Genomic DNA, 17,670 nt, shown 5'->3' with positions numbered 1-17,670 from the left:
TAATAAATAAAAGATAAATAATATTATTTATCTATAATAAGTATTTCTTATTGTTTTTTTCTTCTGGAAAACATCAGATGGGAGATGGGGTTAGTGTTGAATGTAAAGAAGTCTAAATTTTGGGTTGCCAGTATTTTTCTTTCATAAAGTATGTTTATCCTTAGAGACTGACCTTTTTTCCATATTCACCTCACTTAATGCATTTGATTTACTTAAGTTCCTAATTGATTGTTTTGTCTCTGGTGTCATATCTATCTGAAACGATCTTTAACATGGTCCCTAATTATCTTTCTTTTACCAGTTATTTGCCTTAATGCTTAAATCCTTCTGTAACTTAATATAAATTCTGAACGTAGCACAGTATTGAAAGGCACCATCTTCCTGAAGCATCATTGCTTTTAGCACTCTCATTCATAATTGTTTTCTCATTTCTCTGCACAATCACTGTATTAGTATCTGTTTAGTACTTCTTTCAAATTTGTTTGATAGTTACTTGCGCATACAGTTGCCTTTCTCTGTTGTATATTTATGGAAGGTATTGATTATAACAAAATTATTTTTGTATTTGTATAATCCAATGAGTAGCCTACTGCTTTGCACTTAGTATGTAATTTGTAGATATTTGTTAAGTTGAATGGAGTTTGTATGTATGGCATCCAGTTAATTAAAATATACTAGTTTTCTTTTTTTTTTTTTTTGAGAGGAAGTCTAGCTCTTGTCCCTCAGGCTAGAGTGCAATGGTGCGATCTCGGCTCAATGCAACCTCTCCCTCCCGGGTTCAAGCAATTCTCCTGTCTCAGCCTCCTGAGTAGCTGGGATTACAGGCACCTGCCACAATGCCCGGCTGATTTTTGTATTTTAAGTGGCAATGGGGTTTCACCATATTGACCAGGCTGGTCTCGAACTCCTGACCTCAGGTGATCTGCCTGCCTCGGCCTCCCAAAATGCTGGGATTACAGGCGTGAGCCACCGCACCCAGCCAAAATACACTAATTTTCTTATCCTTTGGGATAAATACCAGTTTATTAAACTACAGAATGAACTATTCTTCTCTAGTACGGCAATGATATTTCTAACTTTAGGAGTAGTTTGAAGTGTAATGCTAACGATCACAGTTGGTCCAAATGACCCCGCATTACCAAATTTCCATGTGACTTTGTATTTTGAGTGTAGAAAGATTTGAATTACCGTTAATGACAAACAAATTCATTCAGCTCTGACCATTGTTAAAAGACCTTGGTTTTCATTATTGTTTGTATTAAGTCAGACTTAATTTGGGGAGAAAGCGAAAAAGAATTCTAATTATCTTAGAAATCTAAGTAATATTACTGTTAAATAATAGTTTTTCTGTTTGAATAAAAGCAACTACAGTGAAATGTCATCACCTTTAGTCTTTCAAAATTAAAAGGACTTAGCATGAACGAAAGTACAGAGACTCGTATAAAAAAAACCTCTATAGGTCGGGTGCAGTGGCTCACGCCTGTAGTCCCAGCACTTTTGAGAGGCCAAGGCGGGCAGATCACTTGAGGTCAGGAGTTTGAGACCAGCCTGGCCAACATGATGAAAACTCATTTCTACCAACATACACAAAAATTAGGTGGGCGTGGTGGTGTGCACCTGTATTTCCAGCTACTCTGGAGGCTGAGGTGGGAGAATCGCTTGAACCCAGGAGGCAGAGGCTGCAGTGAACCGAGATTCTGCCACTGCACTCCAGCCTGGGTGACAGAGTGAGACCCTGTCTCAATAAACAAAACAAAACAAAACCTCTATATATCTATTTCTCAGATGCAACATTTTCAAGAATTTGCCATGAAGCTTTGTTTTCTTTAAGTATTTGATGACACATTTCTGACACTATTCCTACATACTTCAGTATGTATGTCTGAAAAACAAGGATCTTTTCTCACATAACTGGAGTAATTCCTTTATATTATTAGCACTCTCATTCATAATTGTTTTCTCATTTCTCTGCACAATCACTGTATTAGTATCTGTTTAGTACCTCTTTCAAACTTCTTTGATAGTTATTTGCACATAGAGTTGCTTTTCTCTATTGTATATTTATGGAGGATATTGATTATAACAAAATTATTTTTGTATTTGTATAATCCAATGATTATACAAACATTTCAGTTCACATTCAGATTTCTTGTCTCAAAATACTGTTTTACAGTCCTATTTGAATAGGATTTAAGTAAGACCTATTATTTTTCTGGTTATATCTCTCGAGTCTCTTTAATTTAGAACTGTTCTTACTCTATTCAAAAAAGATTTTTTGCTCCCATTCTATTTATGTGAAGAAAATGGTCAGTTTTGATGTAAAATGTTCCACATTTTAGATTTTTCTTTTTGGCTTATATTTAACCCAGTGATTCTCAACCTCTTTCTCCTTCATGATTTTTGTTGCTGTTGTTGTTTTTAATTTTCTCTTGTAAGGGAACATTTAGCAATGTCTGGAGACATTTTTGGTTATTACAGCCTGAAGGAGTGTTGCTAACTGGCATTTAGTGAATATAGGCCAGGGTTGCTGTCAAACATCCTAAATTACATAAGACAGCCCCCAAACAACAAAGAATTATCTGGTCCAAAATGTTAATAGTGCTTTTACATTAAGAAACATTGATTTATCTTATTCCTGTATTTGCCTTACTAATTTCCATGTACTGGAAGTTATTTACAAGTCTAAAAGTTCTATTAGATTATTTTTTATTGGGGGTACAAAAATTCTTTATAGGAGGTGCTGTGTATTTTATGTTGCATAACTCGGGGGCATGTTAGGTTTGGTTGTCCCACTTGTAGTAATTAAACAATGGGTTCAGGTAGTTAACAGCCTAATCCCTAAATGTGAAATTTCAAGTTACCTTTCCCAGAGCAGTGTGAAAGTTCAACGCTTTATTATTCCAGCATTGAATTTCCTGGTGGAAAGTATATTGAGCTAGTTAATTGGATAACTGGTCTCTTGGTACTAGGTATTTAGAAATCTGCTATTTAAATAAAGGTCCTTGTGTCTGGTTTTTTCATCTGTAACAATGAATTGAACCTTGTGATTTCTAAGCCTCTTGCATTTTGATGGTTCTTTATTCATAAACATCATGTCATAAAATGTCCAGCTGGTCAAAACAACACATTCAAACTACTTTAAATACAACTTTTAGAAAAGGCCAGTTGTAACTTTGATAGCTTTTTTCCCGCTTAGAGAATACATTTAGTAAGGACATTTCTTTCCTTCGTCTTCTCTCTTCATGGAAGTTATTTATATATTTCATTTAAATATAAAATATTTTCAAATACGTTCTTTAAAATTTTTAAATTTAATTTAATTTAATTTTATTTTTGAGACAGAGTCTTGCTCTGTCGCCCAGGCTGGAGTGCAGTGGCTCGACCTCAGCTCACTGCAACCTGCACCTCCCAGGTTTAAGCGATTCTCCTGCCTCAGCCTCCCGAGTAGCTGGGATTATAGGAGTACACCACCATGCCTGGCTAATTTTTGTATTTTTAGTAGAGACAGGGTTTCACCGTGTTGGCCAGGCTGGTCTCGAACTCCCAACCTCAGGCAATCCGCCCACCTCGGCCTCCCAAAGTGCTGGGATTACAGGCGTGAGCCACCGTGCCCAGTTCAAATACTTATTTGAATTTCTTATTTGGACCACTTTTAATGTTTGTTATGTTCCAGAAGTTGGTTGTGATTCAAAATGATTTTTTTTTTTTTCTGTAGAATAATATAATAAAAATGCAGTAGGTTTCAGAGGGAAAATTCATTTTAGTTTTTAATCTGAGCTATTTCAGCTGGGGATCTGGTATGGCAGAGAGGTGTATGTCCATAATTTAATAAAGGAATACTTATTTTTGTATGTTTATAAGATTGCATCTCTTTATGCCAGTCTCTCTTCACTTGTTTTGTAATGTAACACAAGCTCTTTCTAGTTGAAAAAAGAGGAACTGGTATTAAAGGAGGAAATTCTCTTTTTCCTTGCTGAACTTTTATACCTCTTTTCTTTCTCATTACCTTATGCACTTTCTACCCTGTATTATGGTTCATTTTTACACATGCTCATTAAAGAAATAAGTTCCTACATAGCAAGGCTGGTATCACATATTTCTTTATCTCCCATAGTATTAAACAGTATTTTTTACACATAGAATGTTTGCAATAAATGTTTGTGTAATAAGTCAATGAAAATAGCATTTTATACCACCTGCTACCTAATGTAAGATTCTGTGTCTCCAAGATCTATAAAATATACCTTTAGATGTATTTATTGTGATTACCCCGTTCTTCTCCAAATACACTAGAGCCTTTTAGAATCTGAAAGGGAAGAATCCCAAAATCATCTGGTAAATTTCACCTTCTTTATAGATTCTTATTTATTCAATAGTCACTTGAATCCTGACAGTGAGTTAGACACACTTCTAATTGCTGGGTGTACACGACTAAACCAAAAAAGTGTTTGTTTTTACAGAACTTAGAAAGACAATATGTATAATATTCACGTGTGATAAATCTATGAAAAAAGGCAGAATTGAGGGTCTAAAGTTATAGATGGCTAAGAGAGAGACTTGGTTAGGTCACACAGGTAGCAACTAAATCTATTCTGGTACCTAGGCCTTCATATTTTAGCAGTATCCTTGAAAGTAGCTCCTTCGTTAATCATAAATGAGGATGGGGAGGAAATAATAAATATTCATTCCTGTTCTTTTCTGTCATTTTGATAGCCCCTCCCTTTTCTGAAGCTCTCTATAAGAATTTCATAGTCATTTGAATTTACAGTTTTTTAAGTTACCAAGTTTTGCATATAGGGAGAACAGTGGGCCTAAGAATAACATAAGAACTTTTGTGGAGAAGCTTAACGTCAGTAAGAAAGTAAATGTTTCTGTATTTAGTATATCTCATCAAGAGATGGAAATGCAGTTTTCCTAGTGAGTTTTCACCAGGCTAGTTAGGATATCTGTGGCATAGGGGACTTTGTGTAAGACAGTCCCTTCTGCTTGAAATTTGTTATCTTCTGTGATCCAACTTCTAACCTGTCTTTTCAAACCTACAGTAAAACCAGTGTTCTATCACATAGAAATTTTATACCTGCCAGTCCATGTTCCTTCTTTGTCTCCTCTTATACAAATCAATTTTTTTTGTTCAAAATCCTTTTATATTATTTTTTATGCATGCAGTGTCTCCTTTGAACATCTTTAGCACCTCTGATCTCTACCTTTGATTAATCAGTGAACTATAGACTGCTCTTTGAGGTCTTTTACTTTCTAAAATATTCATTTAAAATACTGTATTATGGTATTTCATCTATTCATTTTACCTGTTCAATTTCATACATTTGTTTATTTGCTTTTATGTTTTCTTATTAAATTTAAATAATTGTAAATATTTTAATAAATTTCAGATGTTAGAAAATTTCATTAGGAAACAGCCTTTTCTTTAGAAAGATCCATCTTCTGGACCTTTGTTTGACAATAAGAAAACATATTTTTTACTGCTATAATTTTGAGTCGCACTTTGCCATGCCCAAAAATTTGCTTCCTAAGGTATAATACTTCAGTCAGCCTATAAAATTCTTCCTTTCTCATACTTCTGCTACTACCTTTAAAGATAACTTAAAATTAGCCAGACCTGGTAGTGCATGCCTATAATCCTGTCCTTTGGGAGGCCAAAGTGGCAAGATCACTTCAGCCCAGGAGTTCCACACCCTGTTCCTACAAAAATAAAAAAAATCAGTAAGGAGTGGTGTGTGCCTGTAATCCCAGCTACTTGGGAGGCCGAGGCAGGAGGATTACTTAATCCCAGGAGTTTGAGGCCAGCTTGGGCAACATAGCAAGACCATCCATGTCTCTTTAAAAAAGAATATATATACACACATATATGCACACACATATATATATAATTTTAAAATATATATAATTTTTTAAAATTGTTTTTGTATTTCTTATCTCCCTGCCATAAGGAGTTATTGATTAAAGTTAATGTAGTACAAAATTTTATGAAATTTAAAAAATATTTACAGAGTGCTTTTAGAATGTTGTGTTTATTTGTGTATAAAATATTTGAAATCTCAAATGTTGTTCCATGTTAAACTGCTTTAGTTTAATGGAACTTTGTAGAGAAACTTACATTATTTCTTTCCAGATTTAACATTTAGTATTAAATGTGTTGATTAATTATAGCAGTATTCCTGGTTACTTGCTAGTTGACTTTTCAAGATGGAACAGTATCATTTCTGAGGTTATGATGGTTAAGGATTTATTCCTTAAGTTGTCTTTTTTATTACCTTCTGAATAGTAGGCACGAGCATGATTGTATTCTAGCTTATCAGTTATTTTTACATCTATTTTAGTTATGGCAGTGTTAGTAGTACCTTAGATTTGTGAAATAAACTAACTCTGATGATATTAAATAGTGATAGTTTATAGAATAATTATCAATTTTTATCAGTAAGCAGAAAAGAATATGTTTTAGTACCTATTTGTAAGTAGCACTCTGATAGGGAATATCAAAACAAAACTGTACTCCTGTCTTAGGAGTTTGTTATTTTCTAATTCTTTAAATTTCTTTAATTGAATCTGCTATACTTATATTAGTGTTTCTTAACCTAGTAAATAGACACCTCAGGGCCCAGAGACCATTTCAAGGGGTCCATGAGGTCAAAACTATTTTTATCATAATGTTGAGATGTTACTTGACTTTTTTACTATGTTGACATTTACAATGATGGTGCAAAAATAGTGGTGGGTAGAACTTCTGGACCTGAAGGCCATGGAAACAAACTATATTGATATGATTGTATTCTTCACTGCCATGCGCTTGAAGTTAAAAAAAAAATGCTAGTTTAACTTTAAGAATGTTCTTGAAGCGATAAAATTATTAATTTTATAAAAACTCCCCTTTTGAATGCATGTTCTTTGAATATTACTGTGTATAACAAAATGGGAAGTACACATAAAACACTTTTACTGCATACAAAAGTGTAGTGTTTGTCTGGAGGAAAATAACTGCTGTGTTTTGAGATGTGAGCTGAGTTAGCCTTTTACCCCATGAAATGTCATTTTATGGTAAAGTACAAATGAAAAACTACAGTTGTCAAACTTGGATATTTGGCAAATACTCCTAATCATGTTTTAAGTGAGTCTGTCACTTTAAGGAAAACAACAATACTTGTTGCGGATGATAAAGTTAAGCTTTCAAGCACAAATTAGAATTTTGAAACTTGTTTGCCTAGGCTTGACAGCTTTCCAGTACTTAAAGACTTTTTGGATGAAATCAGTGGTGAGATTAATGTATGTAATTTTTTGATATTGATATTTGTTACTTAATTTCCAATATGGTAAATATCAAGAAAAATAGGGTTTATATAAAGTCCTTGGGAGTACAGTACTTCATTGAGTCCTGAAAGCAAAACATTTAAAAACTGCTGATTTAGTTAGGTCTTCTATTCACAGAGTTTTCACAACCTAAGCATCACACTCAACCCTACATATAACTAATAACCAAATTAAACTAGAAAAGAATATTAGGAAAGAAAATTAGGCTGCATATGAGTAAGAAAGTTTTGAATTCTTCCACAAATAGAACTTTCTTCTTTTGTTAATCAACTGGCTTAGATGTCATGTTGAACTTTTTGGGGTTGCATTGTGTTTATCATTGTTAATTATGTTAACATATTTTTTCCCTCCCCTGCTTTCTTTTTATTTCTCTCCCCTCTTTTCCTTTCACTGTTCATTTCTCCCTTCCTCCCTCTTTTTGCATTTGTTTTATAGGTGGAGTCTTTCATTTTGGATCAGGATGATTTGGAAAATCCAATGCTGGAAACAGCTTCCAAGTTGCTCTTATCAGGTACTGCTGATGGTGCAGACCTCAGGACAGTAGATCCAGAAACACAGGCTAGACTGGAAGCTTTACTAGAAGCTGCAGGTATGTACTCTACATAGTAATAAGTCTACCTTATTATGTAAAGTTGCACATGAATCTAATAAAAGCTCTTGTAGTAGAATGATATTGGGTATTTAGAATGATACTATTAATAAAGGTAAATTGATTACTTTCTACTGAATTACATGGAGCATTTTACTAAAGCATATTGTAATTTTCGTTACCAGAGTAAAATCCACGTGCTGCAGTTGACCTTATAGAGAGAGATTTCTTTTTCAGTTGAGTTTGATTATTCATGAATTATGTATTTGTGAATTTGCCTACCTGCAAAAATGCATTTTAACTTCAAAATCAGTACTAGTAGTCTTTCATAGGCATGTGTAAAGCGGTGAAACATTTCAATCACCCTACATGCATGCTTCCAGCAGAAGTCGAACAAAGTGATGCTCTACGTTCTTGTTTCAACTCTCCTGCCATAAATAAGTGTCCTTTTGTGGCCTATTTAATGCCAGGTTTTACACATTTTTGTGATTTTTGTTGATGTTAATTTTTTATTTTTGTGGGTACATAGTAGGTATAAGTATTTGTGGGATACATGCGATATTTTGATACAGGCATGCAATGCATAATAATCACATCAGGGTAAATGGGCTATCCATCACCTCAAGCATTTATCCTTTGTGTTACAAACAACCCAGTTTTATTATTTTAGTTATATTTAAATGTACAATTAAATTATTTTTGACCATAGCCACTCTGTTGTGCTAGCACATACTAGGTCTTATTCATTTTTTCTAACTACTTTTTTTTTTTTTGGTACTCATTAACCATCCCCACTTCCCCACCCACACTGCCCCAACTACCCTCCCCAGCCTCTGGTAATCATCCTTCTACTCTATCTTGGCTATTGTTCATAGTGCTGCAATTAACATGGGAATGCAGATACCTCTTCAATATACTGATTTCCTTTCTTTTGGGTGTACACCTAGGAGTGGGATTGCCGGGTCATATGGTAGCTCTATTTTTACTTTTGGGAGGGACCTCCAAACTGTTCTCCATATGGTTGTATTAATTTACATTCTCACCAATAGTGTATGAAGATTCCCTTTGTCCACATCCTCTCCAGCATTTATCATTGCCTGTCTTTTGGCTAAGTCATTTTAACTGGTATAAAATGATATCTCATTGTAGTTTTGATTTTCATTTTTCTGATGATCAGTGATGTTGATACCTTTTGATATGTGTATTTGCCATTTATCGGTCTTCTTTTGAGAAATGTCTGTTGAAATCTTGGGCCCATTTTTGGATCAGATTATTAGATTTTTTTTCTCCTATTGTTTGAGCTCCTTATATATTCTGGTTATTAATTCATTGTCAGCTGGGTAGTTTGCAAATATTTTCTCCCATTCTGTGGTTGTCACTTCAGTTTGTTGATTTTTTTTTTTTTTTTTTTTTTTTTTTTTTTTTTTNGCTGTTCAGTAGCTTTTTAACTTTATGTGATCCCACTTGTCCTTATTTGCTTTAGGAGCCCATTCTTTTATGGTATTACTCAAGAAATCTTTGCCCACTCTAATGTCCTGGGGAGTTTCCCCAATGTTTCCTTTCAGTAGTTTCATAGTAGAGGTCTTAGGTTTAAGTCTTGAATCCATTTTGATTCTATTTTTGTATATGGTGAAAGATTGAGGTCTAGTTTCATTCTTCTGAATATGGATATCCAGCTTTCCCAGCACCATTTATGGAAGAGACTGTTCTTTCCCCACTGGATGTTCTTGGCAACTTTGTCAAAAATGAGTTCGCTATGGATGTATGGATTTATTCCTGGGCTTTCTAGTGTATTCTGGTGGTCTGTATGTGTACTTTTATGCGACAATCATGCCATTTTGGTTACTATAACTCTGTAGTGTAATTTGAAATCAGGTAATGTGTTACTAGTTTTGTTCTTTTTCCTCAGGATACCTTTGACTATTCTGGAACTTTTGAGGTTCCATGTAAATTTTAGGATTGTGATATGGTTTGGCTCTGTGTCCCCACCCGAATCTTACCTTGAATTATAATCCCCCTTATCCCCATGTGTCAAGGGAGGAACCCAGTGGGAAGTGATTGGATCATGGGGACAGCTTGTCCCATGCTGTTCTTGTAATAGTGAATGAGTTCTCACAAGATCTGATTTATAAGGGGCTCTTCCGCTTCTGCTCCTCACACTTCTCTCTCCTGCTCCCATGTGAAGAAGGTCCTTGATCCTTCACCTTCTGCCATGATTGTAAGTTTCCTTAGGCCTCCTAGCCATGTGGAATTGTGAGTCAATTAAACCACTTTTCTTTATAAATTACCCTGTCTCGGGTATTTATAGCAATGTGAAAACAGACCAATATAGCTTGCTTTTTCTATTTCTGTAAAGAATGTCATTAGTATTTTGATAGGAATTGCATTGAATCTGTAAGTTGCTTTGGGTACTATGTACATTTTAACAGTATTGATTTTCCCAACCCATGAACATGGAATATTTTCCCATTTTTTTGTGTGTCCTCTTCAATTTTTTGCGTCAGTGTTTTATAGTTTCCATTGTAGAGATCTTTCCTTTCTTTAAGTTCCTTCCTAGGTATTTTATTTTATTTGTAGCTATTGTAAATGGCATTACTTTCTTGATTTGTTTTTCAGATTGTTGGTTCTTGGCATATAGATATGGTACTGAGTTTTGTATGTTGATTTGTTCCCGGCAACTTTACTGAATTTATCAGTTTTGATTTTTTTTTGGTGAAGTCTTTAGGTTTTTCCAAATACAAGATTATATTATCTGCAAGCAAGGATAATTTGACTTCTTCCTTATCAGTTTTTGTCTGTTTCTTTCTCTTGTCTGATTGCTCTGGCTAGCACTTGCAGTACTGTGTTGAATAGAAGTAGTGAAAGTGGGCATCCTTATCTTGTTCCAGTTCTCGGGGGGGATGCTTTCAACTTTTTCCCATTTAATATAATGTTGGCTGTTGGTTTGTCATAGATGGCTTTTATTACCTTGAGATAGGTACCTTCTATGCCAATTTTGCTAAAGGTTTTAATCATAAAGGGATGGCTGGATTTCATCAAATGCCTTTTCTGCATCATTGAGATGATCATATGATTTTTGTTTTTAATTCCTTTTATGTGATGTATCACATTTATTGACTTGCATGTATTAAACCATCCCTGCTTTCCTGGTATACCCATTTGATTAAGGTGTATTATCTTTTTGCTATACTGTTGGATTCTGTTAGCTAGTATTTCGTTGAGGATTTTTGCATCTATGTTCATCAGGGATCTGTGGTTTTCTTCCTTCCTTCCTTCTCCCCTCTCCTCCCCTTCCTTCCCTCTCCTTCCCCTCTCCCCTTCCCTCCCCTCCCCTCCTCTCCTTTCTTGGTTTTGGTATTACAGTGATACTGGCTTCGTAGAATGATTTAGGGAGGATTCCCATTTGCCCTGTGGGTTCTGCTGAAGAAAGTTTGTGCCCAGTTGAAATTATTATAAAATTCAGATGGAAGCTTTTTTCACTCTTTGACCCCTCCCTAATTCTGCTTGCTGCCTTCCCTGAGGGCCTCTATCAGATGCAGTTAGGAATGGCTTCCCTGGGCTCAAGTTGGAGACTGGGTGTGCTTACAAGGCTCTTCCCGCTGCTGCTTCTGCCTTTATATTTCATGTGGCTCCCTATATTCATTTTTGTTATAGGTGAGGTTAAATCCTTCTCCCGTGATCTGGATTTTCAGACTCCCCAGTGGACATGTGTGTTTGGAGACACATACTGTCTCTCATACTTTGGAAACTCAGTTATTTGACTGTCTCGCAGAATTTGCAGCGATGTGCCACTTCTTTCAGAGAATCTGTGAATTCTCTTGGTTTTCCTGGTAATGTTCCTGCTGTGGTTGTTAGAGCCAGAGTTTATGGTGTGAGTCTCCACATGCTTTTCTGCCCATCCAAGTGAGAGCTGCATGTTACCCTGTTTCCTCTTCTCTCTGCCATCTTTCTTTCTAAGTCCAATGTTTCTTTGTTGATTTTCTCTGTGGAAGATCTGTCCAGTGCTGAAAGTGGAGTGTTAAAGTCTACAGCTATTTTTATATTGGGGTTCTATCTTTCCCTTTAGCTCTAGTATTTGCTTTATATAGCTTGGTGTCCCAGTGTTAGGTGCATATGTATTTAAAATTGTTATATCCTCTTGCTTAATTAACCACTTTGTCATTATATAATGATCTTTGTCTCTTATGTTTTTGTGTTGAAATCTATTTTGTACAATCTAAGTATAGCTACTCTTGCTCTTTTTTCGGTTTCTAGTGGCCTGGAATTTCTTTTTCAATCCCTTTATTTTCACTCTGTGTGTATCTTTATAGGTAAAGTGTGTTTCTTGTAGGCAACAGGTCATTGGGTCTTGTTTTTTATTCATTCAGCCTCTGCATGTTTTTTAATGGTAGTCCTTTAAGTCCATTTACATTCAGTGTTGTTATTGATAAGTGAAGACTTACTCCTGTCATTTTGTTATTTGTTTTCAAGTTGTTTTGTAGTGTTGTCTTCCTTCTTCCTGCCTTTTAGTGAAAGTGATTTTCTCTGGTGATATGCTTTAATTTCTTGCTTTTTATTTTTTGTATCCATTGTATGTTTTTTGATTTGAGGTTACCATGAGGCTTGCAAATACTATCTTAATAACCCATTATTTTAAGCTGATAACAGCCTAACACCACTTCCATAAACAAATTTAACAAGCTAAAAGAAAACCAATGACTCTATACCTTAAGTTTATCCCCTACTTTTAACTTTTGTCATTTCTATTTATATCTTACTGTGCTGCATATGTCTTGAAAAGTTGTTGTAGTTATTATTTTTGATTGGTTAATCTTTTAGTGCTTCTACTTAAGGTAAGAGTTAACACACCACAGTTACAGTGTTATAATATTCTGTGTACTTAATATCATCAGTCGGTTTTGTACCTTCAGATGATTTATTTTTGCTCATTAACATTCTTTTCTTTCTGATTGAAGAAATCTCTTTAGTGTTTCTTGTAGGAGAGAAGTGTCGATGATGAAATCTCTTAACTTTGTTTGTTTGGGAAAGTCCCTCTTTCTCCTTCATGTTAAAGGGATATATTTGCCAAATGTACTATTACAGGATAAAATTTTTTTGCCTTCAACACTTTATTGTCATGCCACTCTCTCCTGGGCTGTAAGGTTTCCACTGAAAAGTCTGCTGCTAGATGTATTGAAGCCCCATTGTATGTTATTTGTGTCTTTTTCTCTTGCTGCTTTTAGGATCCTTACCTCCTTGACCTTTGGAAATTTGATTATTAAGTGCCTTGGGGTAGTCGTCTTTGGGTTAAATCTGCTTGGTGTTCTGTAGCCTTCTTGTACTTAAATTTTGGTATCTTTCTCTAGGTTTGGGAAGTTCTCTGTTACTATACCTTTACCCTATAAACTTTCTACCCCTATCTCTTTCTTTGCCTCCTCTTTAAGTCCAATAACTTTTAGATTTGCCATTTTGAGACTATTTTCTGTATCTTGTAGGCATGCTTCATTCTTTTTTATTCTTTTTTTGTCTGCTTTGACTGTGTATTTTCAAATAGACTGTCTGCAGGCTCACTAATTCTTTCTTCTGCTTGATCAATTCTGCTATTAAGAGACTCTGATGCATTCTTCACTGTGTCTGTTACATTTTTCAGCTCCAATATTGCTGTTTGATTCTTTTCAGTTATTTCAATCTCTTTGTTAAATTTATCTGATAGAATTCTGATTTCCTTCTCTGTGTTATCTTTTTTTCCTTTGAGTGTCCTTAATACTATTTTGTTTTTTCTTTCTGAAAGGTCACATATCTCTGTTTCTCCAGAATTGGTCCCTGGTGCCTTATATAGTTCATTTGGTGAGGTCATGTTTTCCTTGATGGTCGTGATCCTTGTAGATGTTTGTTGGTGTCTGGGCACTGAAGAATTAGGTATTTATTATAGTCTTCACAGTCTGCGCTTGTTTGTACCTGTCCTTCTTTGGAAGGCTTTCTAAGTATTCAAAGGGACTTGGGTATTGTGATCTAAGCCATGTCTGCATTGGGGAGCACCCCAATCCCAGTATTGCTATGATTTTTATGGATTCATAGAGGTATCACCTTGGTGGTTTTTTGTAAGATCTAGAGGAATTATCTGGATTACCAAGAAGAGACTCTTGTTCTCTTTCTTTCTCCCAAACAAATGGAGTCTCTCTCTCTCTCTCTCTCTCTCTCTCTCTCTCTCTCTTTCTCTCTCTCTCTCTCTCTCCTGAGCCACCTGGAGCTGGGGTTGGGGTGACACAAGTACTCCTGGGGCCACCACCACTGGGACTGTGCTAGGTGAGACTTGAAGCCAGCAGAGCACTGGGTCTCATTCAATGCCCGTTGTGACTGCTACCTGGCTGCCACCTATGTTTGCTGAAGGCTTTAGGGCTCTACAGTCAGCAGGTGGCGAAGCCAGCCAGACTTGTTGTTTTCCCCTTCAGGATGGCAAGTTCCCCTAGGCCCTGAGCTGGTCCAGAGATGCCATCTGGAAGTCAGGGACTGAGGTCAAAAACCTTAGAAAACTATCTGATATTCTATTGTACTGTGTCTTAGCTGGCGCTCAAACCACGATATACAGTCCTTCCCACTCTTCCTCTTTCCACAGGTAAGGAGTCTGAGCCCATGGCCACCACCACCAGAGGCCCACAGGGAGTACTGCCAGGCTACCGCCAATGTGCAGTTAAGGCCCAAGGGCTCTTCAGTCAGCTTGTGATGAAAGCTGCCAGGCCTGAGACTCACCCTTCAGAACAGTGGGCCCCCTCTCTACCAGGACAGCTCCAGAAATGTCATCTAAGTGCCAAGCCTTGGAATAGGAGACCCCAAGAGTCCGCTTTCTACTCAACACCCCTGTCCCACCCCAACTGTGCTCTCACTGTTGCCACCATAGCTGGGAATGTGCTGGTTTTCACATGAAGCTGGCACATCCCAGTCTCAACTTAGGCAGGTGGCATACTACTTGGGTGTCACTGCTGGTTCTTCAGGGCCCAAGGGCTCTTTAGTCAGTAGGTGATGGATCCTTCCAGGGATGGGTTCTTTTCTTCAAGGAAGCAGGTTTCCTTCTGGCACAGGCTGTGTGTAGAAAGGTTGTCCAGGAGCTAGGGTCTGGAATGGAGGCCTCACGAATCTGACTGGTGCCCTATCCTACTGTGGCTAAGTTTGTATCCAAGATGCAAGACCAAGTTGCCTCTGCTCTTTTCTGTCAAGCAGAAGGAAGGGGTCTCTTTTGGAGCCTTAAGCTGTGCTGCCTGAGGTTGGGAGAGGGGTGACTCAAGCACTCCCTTAGCCTCCCAAGTGGTGGCTCAGGAAGTTGCCCGCTCCCCATCCCCCATCCAGTGACGCCAAGTCCATCTTGGCACTAGGACTTGCCTAGGAATTGCAGTCCTGTGGCTTAGACTGCCCCTCAACTTCACTTAGGGCCCCAGAGCACTGCAGCCCATGGTGACAGGGCTTGCTGGAAGTCAAACTTGGACTGCTGGGATGGACAATTCCCTTGTGGCTAGGGCTGGTCCAAATGCTCCCTCCAGGAGCAGGCCTCAACTGAGTTCAGCCTGTTTCTGCTCTCCGCTGTGACAGGGCAGCACTGAGTTCAATGCAAAGGCTCACAGTTGCTGCGCTCTCCCTCTTACAGTTGCACAGTTCTTTGCACCATGTGGGGAGCTGCTAGTGGATTAGGGAGGGGTGTCATTGGCAATTCAAAACTGTCTTTTCTACCCTCTTTAATGCCTGTTTCAGCAATATGAAGTCAAAACCAGGCACTGTGTGTGCTCACCTGATTTTGGGTTCGTATGAAGATGCTCACTTTGTGTTGATAGTTGCCAAACTTGGGGAGGGGTGGGGAGATCACTAGAGCCCCCTATTCAGCCATCTTACTCCATCTATCTTGATGGCGAAGCCAGCCAGACTTGTTTTTTCCCCTTCAGGGTGGCAAGTTCCCGTAGGCCCTGAGCTGTCCAGAGATACTATCTGGGAGCCAGGGACTGAGGTCAAAAACCATTAGAAATCTGTCTGATATTCTATTGTATTGTGTCTTAGCTAGCACTCAAACTATGATGTACAGTCCCTCCCACTCACTGTTTAAAATGGCACCCAAGCAGAGGGCTGTCTAGTGTTCTTAAGTGTGAGAATGCTATGACGTGCCTTTTGGGAAAAATATGTTTCAGGTTCAGGCATGAGTTTTACTGCTGTTGGCTGTGAGTTAAATGTTAATGAATCGACAACATATATTAAATAAGTTATATTTTACACCATGGAATGCCATGCAGCCATAAAAAAGAATAAAATCATGTCCTTTACAGTAACATGGATGCAGCTGGAGCCCATTATCCTAAGTGAATTAATGCAGGAACAAAAAACCAAATGCCACGTTCTTTCTTATAAGTGGGAGCTGAACATTGAGTACACATGGACACTAAGAAGGGAACAGTAGACACCAGGGCCTACTTGAGAATGGGAGGAAGGTGAGAATTGAAAAGTTCCTTATCGGATTCTATGGTCATACCTCGGTGATGAAATAATCTGTACCCTGAACCCCCACAACATGCAATTTACCCATGTAACCAACTTGCATGTATACCCGCTGTACCTAAAATAAAAGTTGGAAGGACACACACAAAAAAGGAACATTTAAACAGAAACACACATAAAACAGGGTTATGTGCATTAATGACAATGCTGTGGCCAGGGGCTGGCTAACGCTGTATTTCTCCCAGGAGCAGTCGTTGAGTATAGTATTTGCTAATTCCGTGTTTCTAGCAACTTAACATAACTACTATGAATAACTGAATAATGAGAATTGATGATATATAATTTTCCCCACTTGTTTGTTAGAGACTGTAGGCTGAAACTTTCTCATGTGAATCATTGTGATATTTTTGTGAAGTGGATCATTATGTTATCCCCATAGGAACAATGTTTTAATTAGGGAGTATACACACACACATATATATACACAGACACAGACACACACACACACACAAAGATTTAGCACTATATATCATATCTTAAATATAAGGAGGTGATAATGAAATATCTGTAATCATTTTAAAGACATATATTTTCTTAAGTTTTGTAAAGTAGACATAAATACACTATGAACACTAATTGTTCATGGTTTAAGAACCCCAGTGCACTACCTATTATACATACAATGCATAATAAAGTAAACTGCTACTTTATTATAGCGTAAAACTGACATAATACTGTTCAATAATCCTTTCAGTAAACATCTTGTAATACAGTATTTAAATATTTGAAGGACTCATGGTTAAACTTGATTTCTATCCAGGTAAAATTCTAGAATGGATTATTAAAAGGATCTTAACCAAATAGACTTGAAAACATAATAAGGGCATGTGCACAGTCCTGTCTTGGAGTATAGAAAGCTATTTGTACAGAAGAGTAGAGACCTAATTTAGCATTTTCCAGCAATTTGACATTGCTCTAGAAGTTTATGAGAGAGAAATGCGGATTATGAAATTACTTAAAAATATGCCTCAGAGGAGCAGGGAATGTTTCTCCTGAAGACAAGAAGACTTAGGTTAAATAAAGTATTCTTCAAATGCTTAAAAGACTGTCATATAGATTTGTTTTCTGTGGCCCCAAGAGGCACAACAAGATTCAAAGAGGTTACATGGAAGTAGATTTTACATAAAAGCTGATTTTTGGAGATAAGGTACCTTTTCATACAATGCAAATAGTTGCTTCATTTTTCTAAGTTGTGTAATTATTTCTATTTTTTATATTTTTTTTTCTTTCTTTCTTTATTTTTT

At 36.8% G+C, this 17,670-nt stretch overlaps 1 protein-coding gene across 1 annotated transcript in view; it reads left to right on the top strand.

Moving 5' to 3' along the window:
• Positions 1-17,670, top strand: part of ANKRD17 (ankyrin repeat domain 17) — a 190,917-nt gene that overhangs the window by 76,163 nt on the left and 97,084 nt on the right. Inside the window, 1 exon segment of the mRNA XM_017864066.1 lies at positions 7,759-7,912. Within this exon segment, the coding sequence (XP_017719555.1) occupies positions 7,759-7,912 (154 nt within the window).

The sequence above is a fragment of the Rhinopithecus bieti genome, unplaced genomic scaffold (genome assembly GCF_001698545.2).
Source record: "Rhinopithecus bieti isolate Rb0 unplaced genomic scaffold, ASM169854v2 scaffold_68671, whole genome shotgun sequence".
Taxonomy (NCBI): domain Eukaryota; kingdom Metazoa; phylum Chordata; class Mammalia; order Primates; family Cercopithecidae; genus Rhinopithecus; species Rhinopithecus bieti.
The sequence above is the reverse complement of the archived record's forward strand: the minus strand, read 5'-3'. Positions and strand labels throughout refer to the sequence as shown.